The 18,889-nt window shown below is 40.7% G+C and overlaps 1 protein-coding gene across 1 annotated transcript; it reads left to right on the forward strand.

Moving 5' to 3' along the window:
* Positions 1-353: 353 nt before the first annotated feature.
* On the forward strand, positions 354-1,310 carry LOC131920033 (olfactory receptor 10G2-like). Its single transcript, XM_059274448.1, has one exon. The coding sequence runs from the start codon at positions 354-356 to the stop codon at positions 1,308-1,310; it is 957 nt and encodes a 318-aa protein (XP_059130431.1).
* Positions 1,311-18,889: the final 17,579 nt, after the last annotated feature.

Below are 18,889 nucleotides of genomic sequence, written 5' to 3' on the forward strand. Positions count from 1 at the left end.
CAGAGGACGTTACTTCCACTCTGCCCTGCCTTTGGTATAACCTCGCCTCATTAAATCCTTTCTGGTTGGAGTCATTGGTCCATCCTATGGCTCAGGGGTTCTCCTGTTCCTTGATCTGTACAACACTGTTTCTTGGTGCCTCTCACTGGGCAGGAGGTTCCATACATCTACCAAAACAGCCAGCCTCTGCACTGTTTCTTTCTTTTCACATACACCTTTCAAAACAATTTTACACACACGTATTTCTCTCCTAACTGCTAGACACTAATCATTGAACAAAAGCATTGTCTTACCTCCTCCCCCTATTGTATTCTCCTTGTCTAACTTCATGATTCATCTTAACAGACTAGGACATGAGGAGAAATAGAAACACATCGCTGGACACTGTGGTGACAGATTTCATTCTCCTCGGCTTGGCTCACCCCCCAAGTCTAAGAACCTTCCTCTTTCTGGTCTTCTTCCTCATTTACATCCTGACACAGCTGGGTAACCTGCTCATCCTGCTCACTGTGTGGGCTGACCCCAAGTTGCATGCCCGTCCTATGTACATTCTTCTAGGTGTGCTCTCATTCCTGGACATGTGGCTCTCCTCAGTCATTGTTCCTCGACTTATTTTAAACTTCACTCCTGCCAGCAAGGCCATCCCATTTGGTGGCTGTGTAGCTCAGCTGTATTTCTTCCACTTCCTAGGCAGCACTCAGTGCTTCCTCTACACTTTGATGGCCTATGACAGGTACCTGGCAATATGCCAGCCTCTTCGCTACCCTGTGCTCATGAATGGAAAGTTATGCACAACCTTAGTAGCTGGAGCTTGGGTAGCTGGCTCCATCCATGGGTCTATTCAAACCACCCTGACCTTCCGATTGCCCTACTGTGGACCCAACGAGATAGATTATTTCATCTGTGACATTCCTGCAGTGTTGAGACTGGCCTGTGCTGACACAGCAGTCAATGAACTTGTGACCTTTGTGGACATTGGGGTGGTGGCCGCCAGTTGCTTCATGCTGATCCTGCTCTCCTATGCCAACATAGTTCACGCCATCTTGAAGATCCGCACTGCTGACGGCAGGCGGCGTGCCTTCTCCACCTGCGGCTCCCATCTCACTGTGGTCACGGTCTACTATGTCCCCTGTATCTTCATCTACCTTCGGGCAGGCTCCAAGAGTCCCTTGGATGGAGCAGTTGCTGTATTTTACACTGTCGTCACTCCGTTACTGAACCCCCTCATCTACACCCTGAGAAACCAGGAAGTGAAGTCTGCTCTGAGAAGGCTAAGGGCAGGGAGAGGAAATGTGAATGGAGACAAGTAGCCACTGGCTCAGGGACCCCATCATCATCACTGTCATGCTTTTAACCTCCTCATGGGACAAATGCACAAGTGATAATGGTTTAAACTAAACTGAGTTTAATTAAAATTGGGAGAAACTTCCTGTCATAATCATTTCATTGTAGATTGTTTTAGAACTAAATGGACACTTTACTTTTACCATCTCTAACCACCTTTTAAGAAGAGAAAATGCTTTGTTACAAGCCAAGGCAGACACTAATGTGTCTACATCTTAGCAAGTACATCATTATACCAGAAGCCTTGAAAGGAAAAATAAAATAAAACAATGTTAACCAAACTTCTGTTTTCACTGTCTTTGCCCTTAATCAGGCCTCTCCAAATTCTATGAGTTTTGCTTGTCCATGGCATAAATACTCCCAAGCAGTTGAACTTGAAAATCCTGAATCATTTTGGTAGTTAATTTTGGTTGTCAACTTGACACACCTGAGAGAAGAGAACCTCTACTGAAGACTTGCCTCTGTCAGACTGGCCTGTGGACATGTCTTCTGGGGCATTTCCTTGATTGCTCTTTGGTAGATGAGCTCACTATAGACATGCCACCCCTGAAGAATGGTCTTGAGTAGTATAAGGAGGATTACCGTACTAACCAGTAAGCAGCACTCCTCCATGCTCTCTGCTTCAGGTCTTTGTCTCCAGGTTCCTGCCTTGAGCTTCTGCCTTAGCTTCCCTTCATGATGGACTACAAGCGGTAAGCCAAATATATTCTTCCCTCCACCAAATTGTTTTTGGTTAGTCTTTGATCACAGCAGCAGAAACCTAAGTAGGATAATCACTAATGGTTCCTTCCTGTTCTCACCCTCCCAGTTTGCTCACACACTAAACTCTCATTCTCACTAGTGACTTCTCCTTTTACTCCTCATTTAGATCACAATCAAATTTAATTTCCACCCAAGCATGATAGGGCAGGCCTAGGATCACAGCACTCGAGAGACTAAGCAGGAGGAGCAGGAGTTCAGGGCCAGCCTGGGAAACATCATAAGTTGGAAGCCACAAACAGCAATCCACCAGCCTTAGCCTCTCCAGTGCTAGGATTATAAGCATAAGCCACCACTGTGTTGTGGAATATTACTTTAATGAGGCAAAGATATGTTCCATTTGTTGTTTATGTTGTGGGATATTACTTTAACTATGTAAAGGTGTGTTGCATTTGTTTATGCTGCATTTGTTTAAAAATGTAAGGATGTGTTGCTGTTTCACTTTGCCTGCCTAAGGCGCCTGATTGGTCCAGTAAAAAAAGCTGAATGGCCAACAGCTGGGCAGTAGAGAGGTAGGAGGGGCTGGTGGGTAGAGAGTAAGTAGGAGGAGAAATCTAGGCTCTGAAAAGAAAAGAAGAGAGAATGAGGGAGAATGAGAGGGAGATGCCTGGGGCCAGCCAGCCACCAGACAGATAGACATGGAGGAAGCAGGAAAACAGGACATACAGAATGAAAAAAAAAGGTTAAAAGCCCTGAGGTAAAACACAGATGAAGAGAAACAGGTTAATTTAAGTTATAAGAGCTAGCAATAAACAAGCCTAAGATAAGGCTGAGCTTCATAACTAATAATAAGTTTCCATGTCATGATTTGGGAGCTGGATGGTGGCCCAAAGAAAGCCTGCTACAACCATGCCCAGTGTCTTAGAGTTTCTATTGCTGTGAAGAGATATCATGACCACAACAACTCTTATAAAGTAAAACACTTAATTGGGGGCTGGTTTACAGTTCAGAGGTTTAGTCCATTGCATTGATGGTGGAAAGAATGAAGGCATTCTGGCAGACATGGTGCTGGAGAAGTAGCTGAGAGTTCTACATCAGGATCTGAAAGCAACATGAAGAAAGAGTGTCCCTGAGCCTGGCTTGAGCATCTGGAACCTCAAAGCCTGACCCATAGTGACACGCTTCCTCCAACAAGGCCACACCTTCTATTAACACCACTCCCTATCAGCCTATGTAGGCTACTTTCATTCAAATGACTACACCCAGTTACCATAGTTATTATAGACCTTGTGACAATCTATCATATATGACACTCAAGATGTTATCTCTTTAATTGGAGTAAATAGATTATGAGTCCCATGAGAGATATGACATTCTTTCTGTTTGTACTTGTTCCTCATCCCTAATAACTAGTAATCAAATTCAATTTTTTTCCAAATAAAAACACTGCTGGCTGCTGGAGAGCTAGTCCTGCCCCTTACCTGGACACAGCAGGAGAGCTGGCCCTGATGGCATGGATGCCGGAGAACGGGCAGGCTGACCAATACAGCTACCACCCAGGCCCAGATCCAGGGCTTTGTGTTGGCCCACCCCAACATCTATCCCATCAAAGAACTACTAGATCACATGAAAGGCTCAGTCCTACAGAACCAAAGCTGCAGGATCTCCATGACACAGGGTAACAACAGAATATCAGAGAGGAGTCCCAGTGAGGGTCCAGTATTGATCCTCACAGCCTCAAACCAGACTCATTGCAATGAACAATTGCAAGTCAGGTTGTTTGAGCAAAAGGGTATTCTACATGACATATGGAAGCTTCCATGGCAAGATGTTGTTGTTGTTGTTAAGGCAGACATGGAGAGATGCAGAGATGAGTGGGATTGGGGCACATGATGTGAAATTCACAAAGAATCAGTAAAAAGTTTTTTAAAAACTGCCAGCAACGTTTCCTAAAATGTTTCTTTAAAAATTAAGACATCAGGCTAGAGAGATGGCTCAGTAGTTAAGAGCTCTTGCTGCTCTTGCAAAGGAACTGAGTTTGGTCCAGCACCCATATTGGGTAGCCCACAACCACCTGTAACTCAAGCTCCAGGGGAATCTGACATCCTATTCTGATCTCTGCAGGCATTCACACACACACACACACACACACACACACACACACACACACACACACACTATATATATATATATATATATATATATATATATATATATATATATATATATTTATGCAAATATTCGTGCACAGACACACATACACATACAAAATTTTAAAATCAAGTAAGTATTTTAAATGAATAAAATAAAGTCATCATGCCCACTGATGCAGTAGTGGTGTGGCTGCTATAGGGGTAATTTCTGACTGGATTTGAGGCCTGCCCACAGGAAGAAACTCATAGCTGGCGCTGTAAACCTAACCTAAAGCTGGACAATCATGGACCCTGGAGAGGAACCTACTACTGTTGTTTTGCTAAATGGGCATATTATCAAACTGACTTCTAAATAGTTATGTTTATACCTGTAGATTAGTGCTGCCCACACCCTTGACCAAAGAAGCTGCTATTTGCAGTGAAGAGCAGTTAATAAAAAGATTCATAACTGACCAAAGCACTGAGAATAATTAACGGTTAGGAGTTCAGTTGTAAACAAAACATCTGTATCAACACCACATGCAAGGCTCAGGGAACATGGAAGAGGAGCTGGGAAAATGTAAGAGCTAGAGAATGGAGGAGAGTACTGTGAAATGCTGTTTCTGGATGTGACAGAACCATTGAATCCACAGACTCAGCTGTGGCTACCTGCACAAGATCAAGCCCAACAAAACTCCATCATGAGTGGGAGAAAAGGTCATGAGGCTCAACCTTTATCTAGATAACTATTGTCAGTTCATGGCTGTTGGGGGAGAGAATCATTTTTCTTCAATGATGTAGCCATTGGTAAGTTGCCCATTCTCAAGTGAATAGCCCCCATTCATGTTCATGCAAACACACCCAGATTAAACTCAGAAAGTAGGAGAGTAGGAGAAGCAGTTCAGAAGGAATGGGAGGATAAGAAAGAGCAATACAGATGAATGTGATCAAAATACAACATACACGTGAGTGGAATTTTTTGTGGGGTATTCACCAGAGAAGACTGCTCAGACATAGGTTAAGCCAATAGAAACTCTTTATTAGCTGCCCAGCAACTATACTTGGTGTTTGGAATCCCAGTATAGCACTGAGCCTTTCTCAGGGTGAGCTTTTAAGCACAAAAACCATGTTTTGGGTTAACATACTTCAGTCAACAAGAACAGTTAGCCAGAAGCCAAACTACAGAAGTCAAAAAAAGCAAGGTTAGTACACTTAGAGACTTTCCCAGAACTATAATAGACTTTAAAAGATTAGGTCTTTGTTTTCATTTTGGCATATGGTACTGTCTACATGCTGAGTTTTACAACCTGAATGGTACTTCCATCATGGAGTCTGTTGTGCTGAGGTCTGGGGCCCTGTTACAGAACTGTCAAAGAATTAATTTTTAAAATAAATAAAATTGAGATAAAATCAGTTATTCCTGTCATCTGTCTTATTTTCATCTGGAAAAACTAGAGATCAATCCAAAGAAACTGGAGGCAGAAGGCCCAAGTAAATGCACTCTAAACGCATGGCTTACAGTTTAAAAGCATCTCTTTTCCCTTGTCAATTTCACTCCTTTGGATGAACGATATCATGATGAGACTCAAAATTCCTGACTCCAGAGATATGTTAGTATAACACCACTCCATGTTTTACAGGGAGACCATAACCTCAGGAAGCAGACATGATCAGAAAAAACAACATTGCCACACAGCAGCAGAATAGTGTGTCAAGCTTCAGATGTCTAAGTGGTAAACCAAGTGTGTATTTGAGAAATAGGAGGCCAGACACCAAAGGATGGTGAAGTAGCTCTTCAACAAAATGCTTCCCTGGCATTTGGGAGGATCTGGGTTCAGTCTTCAGCACAGACAATAAATAAACAGAATCTAGAAGTCATAACAGGTTGCTTCGTGGCACTGAAGTCAATGTTTGAGAAAATATCTTGAGATCATTATTACTTCTGTGAGGACCAGCCTCCAGCAGCTCAGGATTTGAGGGGGAGACTATGGAAAACTATCCCTCAACTTGACTTTTCTATCTGAGGGAGTAGAACTTAATTCTCAGGGGCTGGTGAGGGGGACTAAACTTAACTCTCTGGGGCCAGTGAAAAAGGGAAAAGACACATACACACACTCTTAGGGTCTTTCTCTGTTCTCTCTCAGTGTTCTTTATTTCTTTTCCTACCTCTATCAAGATGTATCCCTTCTATCTCTCCTGATGTCTTCCTTATAACTTTTCCTTGATGTCTTCCTTCTATATTTTTCCTGGTGTTTTCCTTCTCTCGTGTCTTTATTTTTTTCCCTTACAGCTTATAAATCCCAGTAGAATCTTCCAAGCAATATAAAAATTACAATGTGGTTACAGCCTCCTTTTCAAGTGAATGATTACAATAAATACAAGTTAAAAAAAAAAAGCATGTTTTCCATATGCCTTACATGATTAAACATTTTATGTATTACAGGTGAAAAACAAGTTGTTCCAAGAACTCACATTCATTACCAAACAACTTATTATAGATTAACAGAGTATAAGCAAGCAAGGTTCTTTTTTTTTTAATCCATTTGTTTTACTGGCAGGCTGCATTTTGCAGTTACAAAGAAAAGACCAATTACTTTACTAGTTATCTTAAAAGGTAATCTTCTAAGGAATCTTAAAAGAATCACAAACCTAAACTTTTATGTACAAAAAACAATCAGTCAGCTCTACTTTAAATCCTCAGGGTGCATACCCATTCATCAACAGTTTTTTATATCAGGAAGCTAAGGGCAGAAACAGGCACAAGGAATTAATCATCATCCCAACATAGCAAGAAAGGTACATCAGCCAGCGATAACCAGGTTGGCATTGTTCTTGTTTCTTGACCTCAATGAGTCCCTCACTCATCTATGAAAAGTATGTCTTTAAATTGTTTTCCTCCCGGCAATGGTGGCACAACCTTTAATCTCAGCACTTGGGAGGCAGAGGCAAGCGGATCTCTGTGAGTTCGAGGCCAGCCTGGTCTACAGAGTGAATTCCAGGACACGTTCCAAAGCTACACAGAGAAACCCTGTCTCAGGCTGGAGAGATAGCTCAGAGGTTAAGAGCACTGACTGTTCTTCCAGAGGTCCTGAGTTCAATTCCCAGCACCCACATGGTGGCTCACAACCATCTGTAATGAGATCTGGCGCCCTCTTCTGTGTACATAATAAATAAATAAATCTTTAAAAAAAAAGAAAAGAAAAGAAAAAGAAACCCTGTCTCAAAAAAACAAAAAAAAATAAAAATAAATAAATTGTTTTCCAAGATTTTTTCTCAAAGTCATTAATAAAAATATTGTAACCTAAACTTAAGTCATATTTAAAGCTTTGTTTTAGCTATGATGCACACCAAAACCTGTGAACACATCTCTAAACATTAAAATTAAAAGAACTTGAGCTAACTTAGCTTCTGGGACACAATTGTTTTTCTTAATCATTAACCTAAGTCACAGTCTATGGCTCCTCAATAGAAACTCATGTGTTCTAGCAGTGTGACACTTCCTTGTTTTATTTTCATCCTCTGCAGCCTCTGCTTTATCAGAGGCAGGGGCAACATTTTATCCTACCTTTATCTATGTTAATTTTTCCACTAAACTAATTCTCAATCATCAAAATCCTATTTAAACTAACACTATTATTGTATAAAATCATTGCTTCAGTTAAACAGTATATCTTAGGAGGAAATCATCTTCATAATAATCCATAGGTAAAATACCCAGTAGAATGAGATACTTCCATGAGATAATCATACTACATTAAAGGCAGAGGGGATCCCCCACATCCATTCATACCATGCCAGATACCAGAAAAAAAAATGGCAGCAGCAAACACGTAAAGGCACAGCAGTAGCAAGAGACATTCTGGGGCCAAGGCTCTCAGGGCCTTTCCTGTCTGAGATTCACCCAGCAGAGCTTTGCTTCCTAGTGGACTGATCACCTAAAGTCAGTTGCTCCCTGCTGCTCCTCTGACATGGCCACTGGCAGATAGATCATCTACAAACTCATCAAAAAAGTGTGCCTACTTTCATATGTACAAATGCCAAGCTAGTCAATCAATGAAGCAAATGATTTTTGTATTGCAGTGTTATTAATAAGAACTTAGTCTCAATATAAGAAAGCAGTGAGGGCCAGTGACCTGGCTCAGATGGTAAAGGTGCTTGCCACTAAGCCTGATGATCTGAGTTCAATCCCTAGACCGATATGATGGAAAGAAAAAACCAACTTCCACAAGTTGTTCTTTGCCATCTTCAAGCATACTATGACATGCGAGCACACATGTACCTGCACAACACACACACACACACACACACACACACACACACACGCACATAAATTATTAGTGTTTTTTAAATTTTTTTAAGAAAGTAAATGAGTTAAGTTATCTGGTCACAGGAGTATATGCCTGTTTTCCCAGCTCTTGGGAATCTAGTGGGAGGATCACTACTGTGTGTGTAAGGTCAGCCTGGGCCACAAAGGGAGACTTTGTCTCAAAAAAAAAAAAAAAGAAAGAAAAGAAGAGGGAAAAGGAAGGAAGTCTAAAATACCACTTCATCTCCCACAGCTCCTTCCTTCTTCTTCCTTTATTCCACCCACTTTAAGATAATTTACATTCATCTAAAAGAACTATAATAATATATACTAAATATGGAGGGTTGGTGGATCACTTGATGTCCTGCAGTATTTGACCACCAAGGAAGCTTTGCTTCAGCAACCTCACATCTTAGTGAAGTAGCCCCATTACCTGAATTTGAGAGAAAAAAGGTACAATTTCTATAGTTTATTAACAGATACTTGATTTTGTCACCAGCTAGCTGTGTGTCCTTGGGCAGATTAGCTGGGGGGGGGGGGGGTGTTTGTTTGTTTGTTTGTTTTTCTGAGTCTTGGTTGCTCTATACACTAAGTATTAATGCCACTGTTAAGAGCCACTTGAGTGAAATAACTAATATTCAGTATCTAAAATATTGATGACATTTAGTAAGTGGTGGCTGTCTTAGGGTTTCTACTGCACTGAAGAGACATCATAACTAAGGCAACTCTTAAAAAGGAAAACATTTCATTGGGGCTGGCTTATAATTTCAGAGGTTTAGTTCATTATCATCATGGCAGAACATGGCAGCATGCAGGCAGACATAGTGCTGGAAAAGGAACTGAGAGTCCTACATCTTGATGAGCAGGCAACAAGAAGTGAACTGAGACACTGAGCACATCTTGAGCACAGAAGACCTCAAAGCCCACCCTGACAGTGACACACTTCCTCCAACAAGACCATAACTACTCCAACAAAGCCACACCTCCTAACAGTGCCATTCCTATGAGCTTATGGGGGCCAATTACATTCAAGCTACCACATTCCACTCCCTGGCCCCCATAAGCTAATTACAATAAGATAAGATAATGCAAAATACATTTAGTCCAATTTCAAAAGTCCCCATACTCTATCATAGTCTCAATGATGTTATAAAGTCCAAAGTTCAAAGTGTCTTCTAAGATTCATGCAATCTCTTAACTCTAATACTCTGTAAAATCAAGATCAAGAAACAACCACATACTTACAGTATATAATGGCACAGGGTATACATTACCATTCTAAAACATAGGAAAGAGACCATAGTGAGGAAATACTGGACCAAAGCATGACTGAAAACCTCTTGAGCCAGGCCCCTACAGTTCAAATCTCCTATGTTGCTACTAGTATGGCACATTAAACAGTGCTTAAAGCATTGCACTGCTTTCCTTACCCAAAGTAGCCAAGTTCAATTCTTCTAAACAAAATCATGGTCAGGCCTATCACAACAATACCACAGTCCCTGGTACCAACTTCTGTCATAGTTAGGGTTTCTATTGCTATGAAGAGACACCACGACCATGGTAACTCTTATAAAGGAAAACATTTAACTGAGTGGCTATAGTAATTTGAATGTAACTGGCCCCCGTAAACCCAAAGGAAGTGGCACTATTCGAAGGTGCGGCCTTGTTGAAGTGGTGTGGCCTTCTTGGCGGAAGTGTGTCACTGTGGGGGCAGGCTTTGAGGTCTCTTTTGCTCAAGCATCCCTTAGTATGACTTTCAGACCATTGTCTGTTGCTGCAAGATGTAGGACTTTTCGGCTACTTCACCAGCACCATATCTGCCTACACATTGCCAAGTCTTGGGGGAGGGTAGGAAGAGGGAAGAGAGGGGGATCTGTGGTTGGTATGTAAAATGAATAAAAAATTAAAAATTAATTTAAAAAATAACAAAATAAGTGCAATAAGAAGGCACAAATTAGGACATTTTAAAATCTTTTACCCAGTTTTTTTTTTTTTTAAGAAAAAGAACAACAAATGCTGGCAAGACTGGAGGAAAAGAGGAACCCTTACTCACTGCTGATGGGGATGGAGGGTCCTGAAAGCACTAATCATAGAACTACCATTATGGCCCAGCTATCTTACTGCCAACCATGTCTAATTACTGCTGTGTTTACAATTTCCAGGAAATATGGCCAGACTGTCTCAAGAAAACAAAAGCGAACAAAACTACTGGCAAAGAGACAGTAAAAAGAGAGCCCTTGTGCACTAGGAATGTAAATGAACACAGCATTGTGGAAAACAGAATTGAGGTTCTTAAAATAAATAAATAAATAAAAAATAAATAAACTGAAATAAGTTTTGGGTGTGTATCCAAAGGAAACTAAATCAGCATCCCAAGGAGGTATGTGCAGCACTGTTCACAGTAGCCAAGATGTTGAATTAGCCAAAATGTTCAACAGCAGAATGGATAGAGAAGTTGCGTGGGAGATCAAGATGTGGCTCAGTTGATAGAGTGCTTGCCTAGCATGAAGGAGGCTCTGGGTTTGATCCCCAGCATAGTATAAACTGTATTTTGTGGTAGACATCTCTAATACCATTTCTCCTAAAAGAGTCTGGAGGATCAGTTGAGACTCATCTTCAGCTACATAGGGAGTTTAAGGACATTCCTGGGATACATGAGACAAGAAAAAGAAAGATGGAGAGGGGTGTTGAGAGATGGCTCAGCAGTTAAGGGCACTGTTGCTGTTGCAGAGGACCCAGGTTCAGTTTTCAGTACCCACATGGTAGTTTACAACTATCCATAAGTCCAGTTCCAAGGGATCTGATACACTCTTCAGATCTCAGTAGGCACCAGGTACACACATGGCACACATACATATATGCAGGCAAAACACTCACACATAAAATGAGTAAATTTAACAATTTTTTTAAAGAAAAGAAGGAAAGGGGGCAGAGAGATGGCACACTGCTTAAGAGCACATTGTGCTCTATATAGAGGACCCAGGTTTAGTTCCCAGTACTCACATGGCAGCTCACAAACTATCTTAGTTAGGGTTTCTATTGCTGTATAGAGACACCATGACCACAGCAACTCTTATAAAGGAAAACATTTAATTGGAGTGGCTTGCTTACATTTCAGAGGTTCCGTCCATATCACCATGGTAGAACATGGCGAAATACAAGTAGACATGGTGCTGGAGCTAGAGCTGAGAGTTCTACATCTTGCAGGAAACAAGAAGTGGTCTCAGACATTGGGCAGTATCCTGAGCATAGGAAACCTCAAAGCCCACCCCCACATTGACACACTTCCTCCAATAAGGCCATACCCACTCCAACAAAGCCACACCTCATAATAATACCACTCCCTATGATATTATACAGGCCAATTACATTCAAACTACCACACAAACACAGCATTCAAACATAACCCTAGTTTTAGGACATCCAGTGCCCTCTTCTGACCTCCATGGGCACCAATCACTCACATAGCATACATAGAAATATGCAGACAAAACACTCCTATATAAAAAATATAATAGCCAGGCATGGTGGCTCACGTCTTTAATCCTAGCACTCTGGAGGCAGAGGCAGGAAGATCTCTGTGAGTTCAAAACCACCTTGGTCTACAGAACAAGTTCCAGGACAACCAGGGCTACACAGAGAAACCCTTGTTTTTGTTTTTTTGTTTGTTATTTTGGTTTTTGTTTAGGTTTTTTTTTCCACTCTTTACTCTTTGGGGGCCAACCACCCAGCTCCCAAATTAATACAGGAAGACTTATTCTTTCTTATGAACTCCTGGTCTTAGCTTGACTTGTTTCTAGCCAGATTTTCTTAACTCAAATTATCCCATCTACCTTTTGCCTCTGGGCTTTTACTTTTCTCTATTTTATTTACCTTTCTTTACTTCTTACTCTGTAGCTGGCAGGGTAGCTGGGTGTCTGGGTGGCTGTCTCCTGGAGGACTTCTCTCCTTCTCCTTTTCTTGCTCCTCCCTCTTCTCTCTTCTCCTACTTATTCTCTTTGCCTGGTAGCCCTGCCTAGCCCTCTCCTGTCTAGCTATTAGACCATTACATGTTTCAGACAGGCAAAGTTACACAGCTTTACAAAGTCAAACAAATGAATGCAACACATCTTTGCATCATTAAACAAATATTTCACAGCATAAAAAATGTAACACATCTTAAAATAATATTCTATAACATCTCAAACCTGATCCCTCTTGTTCCCATCACCCACTGCCCCCAGTACACCCCAAAAAATCTATTCTAGTTCCATTCCCAGGAATATCCATGCATCCCCCCCTGCAAAAAAAAAAAAAAAAAAAAAAAAAAAAAAAAAAAAAAAAAAAAAAAACCTTTGTTATTTAACCTCTCTGGGTCTGAATTGTAGCATGATTATCCTTTGTAGCTGGAGTTTTCCTGTGTCCACCCAGCTCCTGCAGCCACTCAGACCCAAGTAAACACACAGAGACTTACATTACTTATAAACTGTATGGCTGTGGCAGGCTTCTTGTTAGCTAGCTCTTACATCTTAAATTAACCCATTTCTATTCATCTATAAGTTGCCATGTGGCTTGTGGCTTACCAGTACTTTTACATCTTGCTTCCTCTGTGTCTGGCTGACGACTCCTGACTCAGCCTTCCTGTTCCCAGAATTCTCCTCTCTGCTTGTCCCGCCTATACTATACTTCCTGCCTGGCTACTGGCCAGTCAGCATTTTTTTTATCAACCAAATCAGAGCAACACATTCACAGTATATAGAGCGATACCCACAGCAATCCTTTACTTAACAGTTAATATCCACTTATAAGTGAGTTTGTCATGTTTGTCTTTCTGGGTCTCAGTTTGATTTTTTCTAGTTCCATCCATTTGCCTGCAAATTTCATTACGTCATTGTTTTTAACAGCTCAGTTATGCTCCATTGTGTAAATGTACCACATTTCCTTTATCAATTCTTTGGTTGAAGGACATCTAGGTTGTTTCTAGTTTTGGGCTATTATGAATAAAGCTGCAAAGAACACTGTTAAACAAGTGTCCTTGTGGTAGGAAGAATCATCCTTTGGGTATATGCACAAGATTAGCATAGCTGGATCTTGAGGTAGATCAATTCCCAGTTTTCTGAGGAACTGCCATATTGATTTCCATAGTGACTGTACAAGTCTGCATTCCCACCAGCAATGACGGAGTGTTCCCCTTGCTCCACATCCTCTCCTGCATAAGCTGTTATTTGTGGTTTTGATCTTAGCCTTCTGACTGGTGTAAGATGATATCTCAAAGTAGTTTTGATTTGCATTTTCCTGCATGTTAAAGAATGTTGAACATTCCTTTAAGTGTTTCTCAGCCACTTCAGATTCCTCTGTTGAGAATTCTCTGTTTAGATCTGTACCCATTCTTTAATTGGATTATTTGGTTTGTTTAAGTCTGGTTTCTTGAGTTATTTATATATTTTTTTATATTAGCCCTCTGTTGGATATGGAGCTGGTGAAAATATTTTTCCATTTCTGTCCTATTGACTGTGTCCTTTGCCTTACAGAAGCTTTTTAATTTCATGAGGTCCCATTTATTGATTGTTGCTCTTACTGCCCATACTATTATTATGCTGTTCAGGAAGCAACTGCTTTGTTTTTATAAAGAACTAGAAGAAAGGGTTCAGAAGTTCCCAACACAAAATAATGCTGGAGTTTCAAAGAGGAAAACCTGCTCTGACCATTACACATTTTATTTATGTATTGACACTATTCCCCATAAATATGTAAAATTATTCATCAGCTAAAAAATACAGAGACTGGCTCAGCCAATAAGAGTACTTACTGCACTTGGAGAGGACCAGAGTTCAATTCCCATCACCCACATTAGGCAACTCATAAACATTTGTAACTCCATCTCTAGAGCATCCAATACCTCTGGTTTTGAGGACACCTGAACTCATAAGCACATGCCCCCACATACAGACACAAAAAAATACATAATTTAAAATAATTTTAAAATATTTAAAAATACAATATGGGACTACTTGATAGCTCAAAGCTGCTATGGCCAGGCCTGACAAGCTGAACTTACTCACACAGTAGGAGGGGAGAGCTGACCCCCATTAATCTATTCTGACCTTCATACATACTCAACAACACATATACCATCTCAGAAGATAAGTGTAATAATAAAAATATTAACACAATACAGATATCTATAAAGCATTGCTCTGTACCATTTCCCAGTTCTCATGGTACAAATGCTGCTACTGACTCAGTTCCAAGTTCTAAACCCTGCACATAGAACTTGTGAGAGATGTGTAACCACAGAGCATGCCTACTACAGACAAGACTAAAAAAGACAATAAAAATAACTGGGAGTGTTGAGTGTTGAACAGTATTGCATTTGTTTAAGATGCCTTACTTAATTAAAATATATTTTAATTGCAAACTGGCACTTTAATTTCTACATTGTCTTGGCAAGATGGCTCACACCTCTAATTCCAGACTCAGGAGGCTGAGGCAGAAGCATCACCATGAGTTTAAGGCCAGTCTAGACTACAGAGTGAAACTCTGCCGCAGCAACAACAAATATTAATAGAGTCGTCCAAGACTATTTTAAACTGGAGGTTGCTGAATTTACTCAACCAACCTAAATTTCTGGAAGGGAGGGGTTGTTGTTTGGTTTGGGATTTTGTTCTTGTTTGTTTTCTCTTGGTATTTAGAGAAGTGGGGAGAAGGGAGGAAAATTGGTCCCATTATTGAAAAATCAATGAAAGTGTCGATACACTTCTGAGTGAATGTGGGAGAATGCAGTAAAACACAACACAACAAAGAAGAGGATCATAGAAATGGAAGCTCATCTAAGCTAGTTACATTGCTCTTTACAATTCACTTTCCAAATGTGTAGAAATTATTCTTGCCTGCTGCCAAAACAAGAAGTAATGAGGACCTGGGAGGTACAGTTCTCACTGGGGAAATGTTTCAGGGTGGAACTCCCAAGAGGCAGAGGTTTTGGTTTTGATTTTTTTTCTCAAATCTCTTGATGGGGTTTTCTAATCAAAGAGATCCAGCTAATAACTAACCACCTTTAGGACGGAGCAGAGAAGCCACATGGTATAAAGAGCCTCCCGGAACAGACCTCATAAGCCTTAAGTCAGCCATTGTCTGCCCCTGGAAGGTTTTAATTGCCTTCCAAAGCAAGGGCTAGCTGGCACACTGAGGCATTTTCCTCAAGGCCACCCAACCTGGGGAAGAGACCAAGGTCCTCCAAGACTGTGCATCTGAGGAAAAGGTGTTCTTAATACTGGAACAGCTCACAATAGTAGCAAATTCATTCCAGGACCTAGATTTTTTTAGCAATTCGATCAAAAACAATATTTACTTTTTAAAAAATCTTCCTCAGTCCATCTGAAGTTAATACATTAGGCATATTGATTTTACATTAAAGTGGCCTTTTCCAGATTCAGGAACTTTTTCTACTTATTGTTTGTCTCTTTAGAAGATGATAAAGCAGTAGATGATTCCAGATTCCACTTCACTATGTGAGCACAGTAAGAGGTAAGGTCCTTAACCTTCTCTTTCCAGTGTTGAGACACTTAGTCTACTTCAAACCAAGAGTGTCTTGCTTCAGGTGCCCTTCCTAAAGAATATTCTTTTCCTTCTAACTTAGAATCCAAGGACACTGATAGAATAATCAGATCGAAGTAATGTGGCTTCTGTCTCCCCACACTGGGCAAACTCTCCTCAGTCTCCTTCCTCTACCTCTCATCTCAAGCTGCTAATGGTCTGAAAGGGCTGTCATCTGAAATTGGCTCTAAGAGCAGACCTGAGCTAGAACTCCATGTTTCGTTCCAAGTCTTAAGTGATTCATATCTGCTCGTGCAAAAGTGTCCTGCACACAATCAGCCTTGGTGCAGACAAGCTGAAGAGGCCAAGCTCAGTGCATAAGTGCAAAAAAAAAAAAAAAAAAACAAGCCAACTGCCTTTGCTAAATCTGATGTTGTGAAAGGCAGGAAGAGATACCACACAAAGGGTTCAAAGAAAATCAGCTTCCCAGTGAAGAGTCATATCAAATGGTCCAGCCTATGGTTAAGAGGGTTTTGCCCACATTAGGGGAAAATGAAGACAGAGAGTAATGGAATGTTAATCTAATTGTGATATCTTATCAAATGACTACTCATATAATAAGTACTCGTTGTTGTAGTCATATAATAACAGTGAATCATATTGTAGTCATATAAAAATTGTGTAGTCTTGCCGGGCGGTGGTGGCGCACGCCTTTAATCCCAGCACTCGGGAGGCAGAGCCAGGAGGATCTCTGTGAGTTCGAGGCCAGCCTGGGCTACCAAGTGAGTCCCAGGAAAGGCGCAAAGCTACACAGAGAAACTCTGTCTCAAAAAACCAAAAAAAAAAAAAAAATTGTGTAGTCTTAGTCTATGGGAACTGAAGAGTGAAAGTAAACTTGAACTCATCCCTTGAAAGTTTTGGTTTGAGGCGGTGGTGGTAGCGCACGCCTTCAATCCCAGCACTCGGGAGGGAGAAGCAGGCGATCTCCAAGTTCGAGGCCAGCCTGGTCTCAGGAGCGAGTAAACCCTGTCTCAAAAAGTTTTGATTTGGGGGAAAAGAGGATGTGCTTTGACTTATACTACTAACCTGAACCACACTGCTTATTGTTTTAATTGTTGATTGCCATCTTATTTGTTTTAATCATATGTTTTTAATATTAAATTATAGCTATTGTATAAGATGGCATTAAATAAACTAAACGTTATTTAAAACAAGAAATTTTAGAATGTATATTTTAGCCAAGATATGTAAACTTTTAATGCACACTACTATACTTCATGTCATATACTTTAACCCATCTAGAATATACTAGTATTATTATTTCATTTGTGCATGTGCTATGTATGTTCATGTGGATGTGTGTATGTAGAGACTAGAGGCCAATGCTGACTTTTCCAACAGCTTCCCACGTAATTTTTTCAATTTATTATTTTATTGTATGTGTATTGGTGTTTTACATGCATTTATGTCTGTGCATCACAGACAGAATGTCTGGTACCCATGGAGGCCAGAAAAGGGCATTGGATATCCCAGAACTAGAGTTACAGACACTGATTAGCCAATATGTGAGTGCTGAGAATGGAACCTGGGTCCTCTAGTAGAGCATCCAGTGCTCTTAACTGCTGAGCCAACTCTCCAGCCCCTCACCATATTACATTCTGAAACAAGGTCTCTTGTTGAACTTGAGCTCATCAATTGGCTATGCAGGCTGATCAATGAGTTCTGGGGACCCTCCTCACCTCCACCCTACCTGCACCCAACCCAGTGCTAGAGTTACAAATATGTGCCAGTTTGTGCAGCTTTTATATGAGTGCTGGGAATCCAAGCACAAGTTCTTGTGTTTGTACCACAAGTACCAACTAAACTGTCTGCCTCTCCCCAATATTTCAATCTTTTCAGTGATGAGTCCAAGTATGCTTTCACTCTTCAGTTCCCACAGACTAAGACTACACAGTTTCAAACAATCAGTAGTCATATAATAAAATATCACAGGTTAACATTCAATTACTCTTGGTTTTCTTCTTCTGTCTATAAAAACAATTAAGACTCCACCCACCCCTAAAACTGATCTCTCTTGAGGACCCCATCCTGCACCACACTCTCTCCAGGTAGAATACAGCCACTTCCAGGAACCCTCTCCCCCTTACCTCCCTGGTCAACCTTTTTCTGGGACCCCGTAGCCCACACCCAACTCAAAACCCCCATTTTGTGCTATTTCTACCCAGAAAAGGAGCCTGTCCCTTGGACCCACCACACAGTAAGCACCCTCCATTTCCCTACCATCTGAGTTTCTCAGGGCCAGACAACGAGGAAAGGGTTAGAAGGATCCCTCTCCCCGCAAAGCACTTGGGAAAGTACACTAGAGTTTTCTGTCTCAGGTTGAAGAAACACATGTTTTATTGCACACAAGGATTCCTAACACATTTAATACCCAAGCAACTCATATTTCTTATAAGAATTACATAATTGTAGTATGGCCAAGTTATCACAAAACATTTAGAACACTTCATTTCTAAATGTGCTGAGACTGCACCATCTCTTGCTCTTTCTCTTCCAGCCAAATGAAGAGCCGCCCATCCTTCCAAAGGAAATTAAGGGACCCTCTCCTAAAGATAAGGTAATTGAAATCTAACTTAATCTCTTTGTGGACAAAAAAAATTAGCACTTCTGTGAACCCTATAAAGTAGGCTACATTCATCATTATTAATTACTAAAATGTTACTGTATACACTAATCCTTTTTCAATAATAGTATGGATAAAATATGTTTGAGATTTGTGTTTATAAAGAAGAATGTTCTAATGGCATCTCTATGGTCCCATCTGTTAATGCTAGAATCTCCATATAATTAATTATTTGTTTGTTCATTTGTTTGTTTGGTTTTGGTTTTGGTT

The sequence above is a fragment of the Peromyscus eremicus genome, chromosome 9, assembly GCF_949786415.1.
Source record: "Peromyscus eremicus chromosome 9, PerEre_H2_v1, whole genome shotgun sequence".
NCBI lineage: Eukaryota > Metazoa > Chordata > Mammalia > Rodentia > Cricetidae > Peromyscus > Peromyscus eremicus.

Excerpts from the sequence above, each read along its gene's own strand:
- LOC131920033 (XM_059274448.1), top strand. The coding sequence starts at position 354 with ATGAGGAGAAATAGAAACACATCGCTGGACACTGTGGTGACAGATTTC.